Raw genomic sequence first — 15,616 nt, 5'->3', positions numbered from 1 at the left:
AGATTGTGAGCCAACACGTCCTGAAGGTAAATTATGAGAACGGTAGTGAAAGTATGCATTGTAAGACAGAGAGCGCCCAGACACTGCATTGTTGGAAATATCGGAAAAATACCCATGCACTTAAAAAACATTACACTGATCACCCCACCATTGGAACTCCCTTTTGTGTGTTGTGCCTTACTGTCAAACCGGTGATATTCTGGGATGGAAGAGGAGGGGAGTTAACTTCCTTTCCTGCAAAATATCACACTGGTATGTTTTACATTAGCTAGATCTGTAATATTTTAGGAAACTCGCTCCAAAACAGCCTCCTCTTCAGTTTATTAATATCTTGGAGTGAAAACATCCTCTACGATATCCCTCATACTGTTCCATGCTACTTGAGAAGTGAACCAGGACCTCCGCAAATCTTCCATAAGAAGAGATGTCCGTCAGTGTACCAGTTATAGCAGAAGTGTTCCAACTCCTGATACTACTGATCAACGTCCTAATAGAGTCCTCTGCTAGATTTACTCTGGTCCAGTACTTTTAGAAGTCCTATTGTAAGCTTCGTTGGGGCTGCTAAAATGTTATTTTCAGTGTGTGTTTGTTGAATGCTTTCTGCATGTCTATGTCCTATGGACCTATGCCATGAAACGTGTTGGCATTTTAGAATCATGCATACATGGTATTGGGCCTCATCAGTGAAGTGCAGCTTGGCTCCCTACGGTACAGCGAGCAAGGGAGCTGCGTCTGGGCATACCCTCTCTCGCATAGGGAGATAACCAAGGCAAACAGTCCTTGAGAAGGCGATACTAAGCCATTTATAAATCTGTAACTATAGGTGGACGATTATTTGGGGATTTTCAGTATAAGTTAATGAAAGACTAACAACTTCCATTTTAAGTGCATATATGGCAGCTATCCTTGGCTTGTTTTCAATATACATTCAAATTTGCACTGGCAGGCTTGGTGCACGGACTCCCATCGTGCAGATGTATCTGAATTCTTTACATACTGAGATATTTCAAGTGTAAAGAAAGTATTGCGCACCCAGGAGCAAGAGAGACTCATTTGGCACCCGTTTCATTTAATGACTTGACTTCGGTTTTTCCAAGCATCTCACCTACTGTCCCGTGATTCCCAACAAGTAACTTTCACTGGCTCAACATGCTTTAGAATGGACAAAATGCCACTCAACATTCAAAAATGTCCTTGTGGGAAGAGGAGGCACCTCGATACACACAATAAATTGTGGTTAAACTGTAAGCAATGATACTCGATGGGTTTAAAAAAAAATCCTGTCTTCAGATATCCCTTCATGCAAGATTCTGCTTGCTTCCAAGCACTAATTATAGGCATGCATCATTCCCCAATTTAATTCTACTAAAAATGCACCATTTTGCAATACATTTTCTAAACATGTCCTTAGAGACGATACACCAACCTCTCTAGCCCTTAAATACCAATATGTTTTTATTCTCCAAAATGTTTACAAAGAACTATACAAGGACACAGCAAGAGTGTGCGCTTTGGCAATGCAAATCGCACACTCAAAGTGGTCAGGTGTTGTAAGGAACTAATTGTGGATCAGGGAGCCATTTAGCTCCGGCTTAGAACTTGGACAAACCTCATTAGGTTGACACTCAAAGATACCAGGAGCTACATTTGGCTCTACAGGCTACCTGGTACCATACAAACATCTTTCATAGCATTAACTCTGGTTGTTTGGGAACGTGTCACAACGAACATTGGGATACATCTAGAAGATATTTCAAGCAAAATGGGTCATGTACAAAGAACAAAAGTTTATAATACGCCTGTCATGCGATTGAAATATTTGCAATTCTCTGGGTACTAGCTCCTCGTTCCCCAGACGTAGATCCTGCTTGCTGGTTGATACATACCCATGAGCTGAATTTAGTTATTGCTCAACAAATCAATATTTAGACCCCTGGTCGAGCAAAGCGGATGTCACTTTATTTACTATGTTATTGTTAAGGCTTCCATTTTTCCGTTTTTACTGATTTTTAAACATCTCTTTTTTACATGATTTTTACAGACGGAAATCAATCTGCTTTCGGTCTGTATTTATGAAAAAGGAAAAAAAACGGAAAAAAGGTCTGTCTGGTTGTCTATGATGTCACTCATACAACAAAACAATTGATCAAGACCATAAGAGGTGGACAGGAAAGAATACATCACACATTGCAAACAATCCAGAGTTCAGCAGTAGTCCTACTTTTATGTTCACTCCTGTCAGGACCGGTTTGCCTCGGTCTCTCTGCAATAGACACTTCCAGGTCCAACAACGCCAGGCCCACTCTGGTTGCTATGCGACTAGCACATGGACAAATTGGTCTGGGGCGTCTCTTTGTGGCGCGGTTCTGTTTAGAAACAAGTGTGATTTCTACTTCAAGTGGTGGAGGAGACGAGTCTTAAGTGTATGCTATGGTATTTAACACTGAGATTCGAGACCATCTGGTCTACCCAAACGGAGCTCAACAAGCAGATTTAGTTTACTGACCAGGATCATCCATAGGGGCTTGCTGCGATGTACGCAGTTACCGAGAGGCCCGCTGAGAGTGCGCCGCACACACAGTGATGGCACTGCTGTCTTCGGGCACACCGTGATCACTAGGGTCTTGGGGCAATACAACATTAGGAGGCACAATGGACGTGCTGAGCGTGGGCACCGATTCTTGCTGTTCTGTTTCCTCCAGCAGAGCAAGATTTATACCGTCCTTCGGAGAACAGTGAAGACGGTCCAAGTGCATACATACTTTGAGGACAGACTACTGAGAAGCGAGTAAGCCAGGGATAACTCGCCTTTGGGTTATCAGTAGTGCAAGTCTGCTATTATACAAGATTTTTCATTAACGGGTCCCCTCTCCTATAGGTCAGCCTGGGCTTTGCTCAGTTCCTCAAGCACTTCCGCAGCCAGAGCAAGGCAGACAGAGAAGATGGGGATTGATCCAGAATATGTAGTAAGTCCATACATAAACTAAAGACAGTGCCCAGAGTGCGGAGAAGTTGATAAACGCATTAATATAGGGCAGAATAGTAACAGCTGTCCTTTCTTCACCTTGCTCATAGATCAGACCTTTCAGGATTTTGCGGCATGAAATGGCAAATTTTGCGGCACAAACCTTTATTTATTGCAGCATTTTTGCAGGACATTTTGTATTAACTGGATGGAGTAAGACTGCCACATTGCAGGAAATAGGCAGAGTGCAAGGCTACAAGAGAACCAGGGTATCATTATTATGTATCTTTTGTACTAATTTAATAGAAAGAGTCCCAGATGTCTATTGGCTTGGCAGAACAGTGTTTGATTTGGCTACATTTTTGGTTTAATGTGCATGCCTATTTAATAGTATTAACTAAATTGATCATTATCAGTTGTAATGCTGAAAATATTCCCCTTCTATGTTCTCCAACCCCCAAAAACCCACACACCTCTCTCACCAACACACACACACACATCTCACAAACTCCCCATCACAACTTGCATTCTTGAACCTCTCACTCTGTCATACAAATACTCACGTGCTATGTCACACTGTCAAGTCACAATTTATACTGCCCAGCCCCTGCCACACTCCAAATCATACTCCCAACTCACATCTTACACTCTACAATTCCTCCCGCAATAAACAGTCCTTCATTCTTTTGTGCTGCTTCTGCATCTTGCATCCTTTCTCCCATTCTAGTGCACTCTTCCCTCATCCTTTTCCCCAATCTGCAGCTCACTGCCTCTTTCCAGCCAACCACTTCCTCTCTGCTTTCTGGCTCACTGACCACACGCTCCCTCTAATTTCTGTACCTCTGCTCGCTCTCAGTTTTCTGGCCCTCTGCATCACTGCTTACTCTGCTCTCTTGTACACCACTTCCTCCTCTGACCCACTGCTCTGCCTCTACTTTCTTGCCTATCACTTCACATCTCACCCATCACTCTCCTATTTCTCCTTTCCCTCTCATAGTGTAACCATTTTTTTAATGTAGATTTTGAGGCAGATCCTCAAAAAATGGGGCATTTTAAAATAGAGCCAAGGATATGCTATTTTTAGACAACCCATTTTTGGAAATGACCAGGTCACCTTATTCTCAAAGGTGACCGGCGCATTTCCAGAGGTTTGCGCTATAGCGCAAATTGTGCGCTGACCAGCTGCCTTGAATGGTGTTCTGGGTTGTTTGACCGAAGTGTAATTATTTGCGGTGGAATTGACCATAGTCAATTTTGCCGCAAATTAATTTGCACTTCAGCCAAACAACCGAAAATGTACCTTTCACCACCACCCCACCACCACCCTCCCCTACTTAAATGCTTGGTCGCTGCCGCTTACCCTGCGGTGTCAGATCCAACCCGCGTTAGAGGGACAGATCAGAGTCTGCAGGGTCCCTTTTTCATTAATTTCTTTTTTTTTTTGTCCCCGCCTCCAATTTTGAGGAAGCGGGGGACACCCCTGCAACCGCCTAATCCAAAAATACTGAATTTAGGGAGCGATTGACACCCCCGCAACACATGTTCAGTATTTTTAAAAATCGATCGAATAGTACTGGACGAAATAGATCAAATTGTACCATTCGATCGATTTTTGTCATCAAAATGGGTAGTACATTGAATAGAATCTCTCTCCCGACAGTGTTATGCAAGCTCCCAGCGCCTTTCAAAGGGACAGGCCCTTCAGGGGCCTGCCACTGTAAAATGCGACCCAAAAAATGCATTTTTATCCTGTTTGAGCAACAGAAGTGCAAGCAACACAGCAACGGTTCATACCATAAAAGAAATGCATGACAGGGTCAGGAAAGACCCTGTCATGCAGCGGCATCCCCACATCCTGTGCACGTAGGGTTGCCTAGAATATCTGCACATTTAAAAGTGCATCTTGCTTGGAAATGAGGGATGCGCTTTTAAATTGGCAGAAACTGCACTATATTTGATCAAGGGTGTGAAAAAGTCCATCTGAATGGGCGCACATATAAAATGGCCCATTCATATGTCCCTTGTAGATTGGGCTGCTCTTTTTTTGGGCGTAACTGATGAGATGTGTTGGCGCATTTCATTTCTTGCCTAAAAAAAAAAGCAGAGAACCTGGCACCCTGAGTATTTTGTTTTTAAACTAATTTTAGCAGATTCGTTTTTCAAAAAAAAAAGTTTTTTTTTTAAAGATACTGGTTTTGCACAAAACAGCCTTTTATGTGGCATTTTGCGCAAAACGGCCGTTTTCGCAGCATTTTATGGGATCGCAAAAACACTATAACCTGGAGGGTCTGATAGATGGTCTGACTTCACTTGATATAGTCACTAGAAGTGGAACAAGAATTTTGCAAGTACTTGAGCCAGCAACCAGTGTCATCCCTGGAGGAAGCAACCAACAGCATAGGAGAGGCAGAGGGAGGTATAAACCATCAAGCAATCCCTCAACAGAAGGGGAAATCCCCTTTACACAACAAACACAAAAGACTTGTGGTTTAGGCCATTCGTCATCAAGGAGAAGACATTCACTGTTACTGCCTTACTTAAGGAATCGAAAGCAATTGCATTGAAGTTGTAAAAAATACATATTTGAATAATGATAGTACATAATTAAGAACACCACAAGGTGCGTCAAAATTCCATCAAGTAAGTCATCAAATAATAACCAACGTGGTTTGTACATAACTCATTTCAAAGCAGTCTTATTTCATTTTTTTGCTATTAAAAGTGACTGGTGCTGTGCAAAAATACACTGGACATACGTCATTCAACAAGCACTAAGCCACTTACTTCCCATGCATACCATTTTCATCATTCCAAATACATACTCAATACATAACTAGACATATACAAACAATGTGCCCTTGGAGGAAGACCTTGATGTGAGATAAGCATGAGTAGATCAATTCTACAGGAGAATTGACAAGTGGGGATAGTTTTGTGGTAATATGTATGTTCATTTATTTATAGATAAGCGACCAACACACTAAGGCGTAGAAGGTGGGGCACAGCTAGACACCCACAATTATCCTGAAGAAGTCTTGAATCATCGGAGAGCCACACTAAAAAGGCGTGCACAGTCCAGCCAAAACACGTGTAGACAACCCTATTGTTGTAGAACAAGAGCCACACATTTAGATGAACAGAGTGCACAAGAACTATCCAAACATGTTTCTTTTGGTCAAATACCTGTATTAACCAACAGGTTATGAATGAATGGTTACAGTAGTGTGGGAGTGTGACTTTAGAGAAATAGAGGTACGTCTGATTGGATAAATTGAGTGAAGTTGGGGTAACCAATATATATATATATATGGTTATGAAATGAAGTCGCTTTGTTTAGTTTAGAGATAACCAATTGTTTAATGATGAAATGAGTATGATACATTTCTATTTTTATAAGACATACAGTTGCAATATGATGTAATCTTTCCTTTCCACGACTTATGGTCTTAATAAATTGTTTTGTTGTATATATTGTTCGCCTGGAGGATGTACAACGCACCCTTAGTGAATTTTGAAGTATGATGTCCCTCATCCATAGCATTGCGGATTGGCTGCATGGAGTGTGTAAAAGTTGTACCTGTCCACCCTCTTTTCCTCTACCACCTCTTGCTCCTCCTCTACGACTCCTGGCCCGTCTGAGGCTATCTTTCCTCCTCTTTTCTCCTCCTTTGCCCTGTTCACCCCCGACGATGTTTCTAGACAAGTCCGATCTATGAAAGTCTCATCAAAGCAGGTTCTCCCCTTCTCATCTAGAACTATCAAGGACCACATCAACACCCTTGCTCCAGCCTTGGCAGATTTCTGTAATCACTCTTTTGCCATTGGAACTTTCCCCTCCCCCGTGAAGCACTCTTGTGTGCACCCCCTTCTAAAGAAGCCCTAAGCCGATCCTTCCTCTACGGCTAACCATCGCCCAATCTCCATCACTCGTTTCCTGGGAAAACTCTTGTAAAAGCTGGCCATCTCCCAGCTTAATCTACATACTGAATCTGTTTGTTTGCCTCAGTGTCAGAGCTGCCAGAAGCACAGAAACTGCTCTCCTGAACACCCCTGAAGACATGCTCTCCAATCTGGACTGTAATCTCCCTCCTGTCCTCATTCTCCTTGACCTATCCTCTGCTTTTGACACGGTCATCCATGCCATCCTGCTCAATCATCTCTGGGACAACCTTGGTATTACTCATCAGGCCCTAGCCTGGTTATCCTCCTTTCTCACCGACGGACCCTCACAGGTGCAAATGGGGTCTTTCCTCTATTCAATCTCTATCTCTACTTGTGGTGTTCCCCCAGGGTTTAACCTCTCTCTGTGACTCTTCAACCACTACCTGGCACCTCTTGGCCACTGCATCGCTACTTTCTGCTCCAATTTTATGTGGATGACACTCAGCTACCTTTCAGGCTTCCCTCGGCCATCTCTGCTTCTTCTCTCGAACCAGACTGTCTGGCCGAAATTCAGGAATGGTGTGCCGCCAATGATCTCTGCCTTAATGCAGTAAGACTGAGATCCTCCTCATTGGGATATATATACACACAATATACACACACCTCTCTCTCTCTCTCTCTCTCCTTTCTCACTAACCTCGTCCAACTCTCTAATCTCCACCCCCTCTCTAATCCTCCGCCCCTTAATACCCCGCACATTTTTCTGACCCCCAAGTCTCTTAAATCACCCACCACTCTCTCGGATCTCCTACCCTGCTCCCTCATCCACCAACCATCTCTCTCCTAAGGAGTGGTGTGCCATCAATGATCTCTGCCGGAATGCCAGTAAGACTGAGATTCTCCTCATCGGCACACTTACTCCCTCCTTTCCTGTCACTCTCTGGCCGGCCTCTCTTGGCGCTCTTCCTGCTTCCACCTGTGAGGCTAAAAACCTTGGGGTCATCTTCAACTCCACCCTCTCCTTCTCTCCTCACATCTCTGACGTCTCTAAGAAGTCACACTATCAGCTGCACCTCCTCAGAGGTATTCATCCTTTTCTCACTTTCCCACAGAAGCTCACTGTCTCCAGAGCTCTGGTCCTCTCTAGGCTGGACTATTGAAGAGCCTCTTTCTAAATCTTCGAGCCTCTACTCTTGATCCTTTCTGGGGCCTTGGACGGCTCTACCTCCAGCTTTCAATTCCAAAACATCCTCCTTCTCAAGCTCTCCGCTCATCCACCGCCAACTCTCTGAGGGTCAGATGCTTCTTATGCAGAGAGTTGGGAGCATCTCCTCAGCTGGGCCCTCCCTATGGAACAGCCTCCCTGTCTCTCAAACCTGAGCAGAAGAAACTCAAGACCTTACTTTTTGCTTCCGCTTTCTCTCTTCCTCTCCCCTGCTGATGCACCAGACTGCTCTAGTCAATGGTCACCCTCTGACCTCGGGCCCAGGCTCCTGCGTGTCCAGTTGCCCTTGCACTGCCTCCGGGCTCTCCAGCATTTAAGGGTCTGTATCGGCAACACTACAGTCCCTTCTCTCTGCACGTATTAGCACTGGCTGCACTTCTGAATTAACTGCACTACCCCCTTCCTCTCCCCCCTGGCACTTCTCCCCTTCCCTGCACTTGCACGATATGAACAACAGGCCTATAAGATCGTTATTTTGTCCTCCCTTGTTTCCCCCTCCTTTTCTTGTTGTGCCTATAAACACTTGAGTACAGGCACGTTATAAATGCCATACCATATAAAAAATAGTGTCAAAGCTCTTCAAATTGCTGACAGCATATATCTTAAGGCAGCAGCAGTCACAAGAGCAACCATTTGTTGTGGGAAAAAATTGAGCTAACATTTGTTTCCCATATGGCTGCATGTGTGCTTTAATAAATGCATTTTTATTTGAATGCAGAAAAATACTCGTTGCAAATTATCTTTTTATAAATGTGGATAAATACAGAAAAAAAAGCCAGAAAATAAATATGGGTAAATACTGACAGAAATGGTGCAAAAATAAACAAAAAGGGGAAGCCTTAGTTATTGTTTATGCAAAACATGGAAGCATTCAATAACGTACACACAAAAATTACAATGTTACAGATGGCAATCAATATCCCTTTGTCTTAACCAACTGCTCAATCACCCGCCCCGGAAGCTCGTCATTGAACATCAGCTTATTATTATTCAATGCATTCCCCAAACGGTACAACCGCCACGACCCTTCTATGCCTTCTCCCTGTACAAGACTTGCTTTATGTCAGTCTATGGATGGTGTAAGTCGCAATCTATTGTATTACGCTGCACTGCTAATTTGCTTTAATTGCTGTGTAACAATGTAAACTCGTGCACAGATTTGTCAAATTAACAGCTCATATGTGTGTGTATATATATATATATATATATATATATATATATATATATATATATATATATATATATACACACACACACATACACGTCTCCTTATAAAAGTGCACATTTGAAAAACGTAGGGACAGCTATGAAAACTCAAAGGATCCGCAGCCGAAACATAATTTTGATTTACAAATGAACGATACTAAGTATCAAATCGTACCCTCCCATGGTTAATAGAAACTAATATCTCCATATCGGTTCAGCTGACTGCATAAGAAATCAATAAAGAGGCAGAATGGCGTTCCCTGTTGCCAGCGAAGCATCGCCATTTTTTTTTTTTAATTAGAAATGACTGCAAATGCTGGCACTGCACCCCAAGACTAGAGTTCACATTCTAGGACACAAAATATGGCCGCGCGACCCCGTAACGTCATCATCAGGCCGCGACAACGGCCAGACCGGAAGCGCTGTCAAGCAAAAGCGCAACCCGAGCAACGGAAACAAGCCGAAAATTATTTTTTTTAAAAAGGTCCAATTTCATATTAAAATATTCACAACTGTAAGACAACGCATATCAACGAGTGGCAATCAACCGTATTCCTTAAAACGTTTCCTACAGTGAGGGTACATTTAGAAACGAAAGGAAAGCGTATGTGTAAATAGCCCGCGAAAAAGACATGAATCTCACGGCAAGAATGCCAAAGGTTGGTGTTACTTATCAAGTGCGTCGTGCCCCTCCCTCTTTTCCTTCACGCAAGCACTGCAGTTTCACGACACGCCCCCGCCAGGCCCGTTCTTTAATGAAATTCGGCTTGAGATGTTAATTATTGGTGTGTTTGCACCCCCTAACCTGTGTCCAAAAGGACGGGGTCCTAGTCCTACAGAAGCTCGTCAAACATCGTCACCTCTAGCGCCGTGAATTGTTCGGCTACCTTATCATGGGATCATATCATCGTCGTCACCACCTCCATCATCATCATCAGCCTCATGAGTTACAGCGCACCCCGCCCCTACAATCTGGCACCGTTCCCCCGCTCGCGATACCAAGAGAAGAGGGGGTCACACATACCCACCCCGTCACGGAGGAAAATCATTCCGTTCCATTCTACATACATGTATTCACGGTTGCCCTAAACGCCCGAAGGAGGAGCTACAAATAGAGCATTACAAAAAGAGGGCGAGGCCACCCGCAACCGGGAATTGTAAACCGGGGGGATAAGGAGGGTGGGAGAAATACCAAGAACGGGTGTGCGGGCTGGAGACGAAAAGGCTCATAAAATGGCACGCAGGAGTCTACATTAACACACAAGTAGTGGAATGGTTTCCTGCTGGCCCCAATTGAACCACGGTCCACCCCGATCCCCCAACCCCCCCCCCAACCATCCCCCACTCAAATCCCACCCACTGTATTTTAATCTGTACTGTAAAGACAAAGAAAAATAGTTTAAGAAAATGCTCTTAAACGACCATACATGCCAACATTTTAGATCACCGGGGAAGTAGATTTTATCACCTGAAGCGAGAGGATTGAATTTCCCGCATTGTTATTAGAGATATTTTTAGGAGAGATACAGTAAAAAACATCAGCATTTTTGAGTGAAAAATCGGAAGTCTAAGCATGCATGTATTACTTTCAGTCATGTCCTCAAAGCATGCAGATACATACACTCTTCCAGTTCTAATGACCCAACACTCACCTCTTAAGGTACATTGCAAAGACTCAAGTCACCCTCCTACCCGCGTGTTGGCTACGTCAACATCTTTGCCTGCAACAATTTCATGTTAATCAGTTTCTTAAATGCCGAAGAGAAACGCTGATCACTGCTGGACCAGATCGCGCAACGAGGAGGCTCAGGGAATGGGTGTTCGGTCATAAGCAGCTAGAAAGGGGGCAGTCAAACAATTTTAAAAATGTCCTCCACACAGTGTTCCCAGCCGTCAAAGAATATGGGAACGACAGCTAATTTTAGCAAAGGGTAATGTAATGTCGACCCTTTAGTTACCACTTTGACCTCTGGAGATCATGGGTAGTGGCATATGTGAAGAAGAATGGATTAGAAAATATAAGTGGAGTCAGCAGTAGTGGGCAGCAAAAGTGAGAAGAGGGAGTGGGCGAGGAGAGCACACGCCTTATACTCCACAGTAAGGGTTGGGAGCACTTGAGGCGTGGAACTCAACTCCCGCGTCTGTTTGGTGATTTGGGACGTACACTGCCGCATGTGCCGGTTTTTCTTAGGACAGTGCTCCATTGTCCTGGAACTAAAACATGTCAGAGTGATTGGAGATTCTTCACAATCGCGCTGTGTACTAAAAGTTTTTAGATCAATTTCTAATATTTATTGATGAGTCAGAGTCTTGCTTGGATAAGGTGTCACTGGTGTATTTATTCAAAGATAAGGCCTGATGGGTGTCATTGGGATTCCATGGCAGCCGCACTGGACTCCTAAAAGGCACCCATCAGGCCCTTCTGTTTGAATCTGTGGATCATCCACCATACGTATGCATGGGGATGCTCCCCAGAATTCCCAAATGGATTTCTACTTCATCTTCTATACCCTGCCTTAAGAAAGACCCCCAGAGGGTCGAAACACTTGCCAGCTACAATAATAAATACGCCTGTGACACCTTTTTGAACAAAGACTCAACAACACAGATTAAAATTAATCTAAAATGTTTTAGTACAGAGCAGGATTGTGAAGGGTCTCCAACCGCTCTTCATTATACTCAACCTCATTTAAACATGGCCCTCCCCATGGTTCTCATTGTCATCCTCCCAACAAGCCCATTGCCCCTGCAACGACTTCATTAGGATCACTCTCCCAAAAACATTTGAAGGCACCCTTCTTGGAAGACTCAAAAAGTTACAAAAGTTTAGATATGCCAAAGGGGAGAGAATGGGTGGATGGTGAGAAAGAGGGAATTAGTAAAAGGTGAGAACAATAGGGGTGTGGACATACAATATGATATGGCATTTATAGCGTGCCTATACACAAGTGTTTCAAGGTGCAACAAGGCAAGGGAGGGGGGAACAGAGGGAAGACAGAGACAGCGATCTTCCTAGGCCAGGTGACATTGAGATTGCGCAGGTGAAGGGGAGGGGGCAGTGCAGTACATGGGATAAACAGTAAAACAAATAAAAAGTGCGGCCAGCTGGTGGCAAATGCACAGGTAAGTGCAGACATCAGGTGTCAAGTGCTGGCCAGGGGCTGTAGGGATACAGAAACAGCCCCAGAGTGCAAGGGTTGCCAGGGGGGCAGTGCAGGTGTGCAACTGGCGAGGAGGGGACCTGGGCCAGAGATCAGAGGGTAGCCAGGTAACCAGTGCAGTTTCAGCCAGGAGATCAACAGGGGAGAGGAGAGAAAGCAGAAGCAAAGAGGAAGGTCTTGAGGTGATTCCGGAACCAGAGATGGTTCTCCTCAAGTTTCAGAGAGGCAGGGAGGCTGTTCCAGGGGGAGGCCCCAGTGAAATAAAGAGATCTACCAACAACTTGTACTTGGAGAAGCGACTGACCCCGAGTGAGTTGGAGACGGATGAGTAAGAGCTCAAGAAGAAAGATATTTAGGAAGAGAGTTGAAGGTATTCAGGTCCCAAGCCCCAGAAGGCCTTGTGGACAATGCAGAGGGTTTTGAACTTGAGCCTTGTCGCCACTGGGAGCCAGGGCAGAGATTTCAGTACTGGAGAGATGCAATCCCTGGGCTTGAGGCATAGGACAAGTCTCGCAGTCCTGTTTTGGATGAGTTGCAGAGGGTGGAGAGTAGAGGCAGGCAGATTTAGAAAGAGGCTGGTGCAAAAGTCCAGCCTAGCGAGAACCAGAGCTATGAAGACAGTGAGCTTATGGGGGAAGGAGAGGAAAGGAAGAATACCTCTGGAGGAGGTACAGCTGGTAGTGTGACTTCTTAGAGACGGCAGAAATGTGAGGAGAGAAGGAGAGGGTGGAGTCGAAGATGACCAAGGTTTTTAGCCTCACAGGTGGAAGCAGAAAGAGAGCCAAGAGAGGCCGGCCAGAGTGACAGGAAAGGAGGGAGTAGGTGTGCCCATGAGGAGAATCGAGGAGAATCTCGGTTTTACTGGCATTCAGGCAGAGATCATTGGCAGGACACCACTCCTTAGGAGAGATGGTTGGTGGATGAGAGAGCAGGGTAGGAGATCCAAGAGTGTGGTGGGCGAGTTAAGAGTTGGGGGATCAGAAAAAGGTGTGGGGGTATTAATAGGAGGAGGATTAGAGAGGGGGTGGAGATTAAACAGCTGGACAAGGTTAATGAGAAAGGGGTGCAAGGGATTGTAGAATAAGAGGAGGGGTTCAGTGGCTGAGCGAAGTGGGTGGGGGATAAGGGGTGCAGGGGAGAAGATTAGGGGAGGAGGGAGTGTGGGATAAGAAGGGGCATCAGGTGAAGAGGGGGAGAAGAGAGACGGGTAGAGGTGAAGAGGGATAGGGAAGTAGAAGGACAGGAGGAGAAAAAGAGGGACCAGGATGGAGGGGGGGGAGTAGGAAAGAAGAGGCAGAGGGGGAGAAGCGCAACCGGGGAGGGGAGAAGCGGGGCTGGGGGCAAGGACTGGGATAGTGGGGGCAAGCAGGACTGGGAGGAAGGGGAAGAGTGGGACAGAGGGGGAGGGGAGAAAAAAGGGACTGGAGGTTGAGAAGATGGACAGGGTGGGGTGTTGAAAGAGGAGCAGGGGTATTGAGGAAGGGGGATGGGTTTGGTAAAGAGTGCCAGGGGAGAGAACTAGGATGGGGGACAGGGGAGGGAGAGAACAATAGAGGGGGGAAGAGATTGGAGACTGCTGTGGGTGAGGGGTAGGGGTTCGGGCGATAATTAACAGGGACCGGATGGAGGAGAAGAGGGACATGGGGTGGAAAAATAAGAGGGACCACAGGCAGAAAAGGAAACGAGGGCCACAGGTAGACAAGTTAACGAGACCAGGGGAAGAGGAGGGAGAAAAGGGACCTGCAGTGAAAGGAGAGGAGAAGAGGGGTCTGGGGTGGGTGGAAAGAGGAGAAAAGAGACCAGGGGAGGGCAGATAGAGAGCTACTGGGGGGAGACAGACCAGTGGAGAAGAGAGACAGAGGGCAGGGGAACCGAGGGGAGGAGGAAGGAGAAGAGGGACCAGGGGGCAAGGGGAAAGGAGAAGGGGGACCGGACTAGGGGAGGAGAAGAGGGACTGGGCGGAGGAGGAGAGAAGAGGGACCGGGACAAAAGCAGAAGAGGGACCAGGGGGGAAAAGGTAGAAGAGGAATTTAGGTGTGGGGGGGTGCAAGAAGAAGGACCAGGGGAGATGAACAAGAAGAGGGAGGGGAAACCAGAAGAGGGGCAGTGTGATGGGGAGTAGAGAGGCCATGTAATTGGGGGGCTGAGGTCGTTCTTGGAGAAGAGAAGGAGCAAGTAGTTAAGGGGCATGACAAGGTGGTGTGATGGGACAGAGGGGTTGAGGATGGGGATCAGAAGGAAGATGGAGATGACTCACTGAGAAGGACAGGAGGCAGAGAAGGGGGATGATGGAAAACTAAAGGAGACGGGTGATAAAGTGGGAATGAAGCTGGCAAGGGGGATAGGTGAAGGACTAAGGTGTGATGGCCTTAAGAGGAGGTGAGAAGGGTTAAGCAAATGATTAAGGGAGGAAGGGGAAGGAATAGGGCTGGGGACAGGGAAGAAGAATTGCCAAGGGGGGGCGGCGAGCCAGAAGCAGAGGAGGGTGACCCGGAAGGAAAGAGGGTGGGGAGGCAGCGGTGACCCGGAAGTAGAGGGGGGAGGGGCAGCATCGACCCGGAAGCAGAGAGAGGGGGGGGGCGGCGACCCGGAGGCAGAGAGAGGGGGGGGGCGGCGGTGACCCGGAGGCAGAGAGAGGGGGGGCGGCGACCTGGAAGCAGAGAGAGGGGGGGTGGCGACCCGGAAGCAGAGAGGTGGGGGGCGGCAGCGACCCGGAAGCAGAGAGAGGGGGGGCGGTGGCAGCAACAGGGAAGCAGAGGGGGGCGGCAACAGGGAGGCAGAGAGGGGCAGCAACAGGGAGGCGGCAACAGGGAAGCAGAGGGTCATGGAGGGTCAGAGACTGGGCAAAGGCTGAGAGGAGGGATTGGGTGTCTAACAAGGGGTGGATTATGGGAGGAGGCCGGTGATGAGACAGAGATGGGGGTATGATAGTGTGGTGGGAACTGCAGACATGATAATGGGGTGAAAATGGGAGCTGAAGAGGAGGCCGAAACTGGGAGGATTGTGGGGGATAAGGTGGATGAGGGGCATAGATGTGGGAAGGGACAGGAGCTCCTCGAAACAGGAGTTGGGGAGAAGAATGTGAGTGGAGACATTGGAAAGAGGACACAGGCCAGAGGCAGGATGAGTGATACAAGGGGCAGAAGTTGGATGATTAGGGGGAGCAGGCAAGGTCCA

The 15,616-nt window shown here is 46.5% G+C and overlaps 1 protein-coding gene across 5 annotated transcripts in view; it reads right to left on the bottom strand.

The window, feature by feature from the left end:
* TCF20 (transcription factor 20) overlaps positions 1-15,616 on the bottom strand; it is a 363,716-nt gene that overhangs the window by 202,581 nt on the left and 145,519 nt on the right. The window contains exon 1 of one of the 5 annotated variants that reach the window (XM_069654350.1): positions 10,166-10,273. The exons of 3 other annotated variants lie outside the window; for them this stretch is intronic. In XM_069654350.1, the coding sequence (XP_069510451.1) occupies positions 10,166-10,173 (8 nt within the window). In that variant the 5' untranslated portion in view covers positions 10,174-10,273. Of the gene's footprint in view, positions 1-10,083; positions 10,274-15,616 lie in introns of those variants that run through there. One more of the 5 variants, XM_069654353.1, reaches the window with a different exon arrangement.

This window comes from Ambystoma mexicanum, chromosome 3q (assembly GCF_040938575.1).
Source record: "Ambystoma mexicanum isolate Mex_15411 chromosome 3q, UKY_AmexF1_1, whole genome shotgun sequence".
In the NCBI taxonomy this organism is placed as follows: domain Eukaryota; kingdom Metazoa; phylum Chordata; class Amphibia; order Caudata; family Ambystomatidae; genus Ambystoma; species Ambystoma mexicanum.
This window is presented reverse-complemented; position numbering and strand designations above follow the sequence as displayed.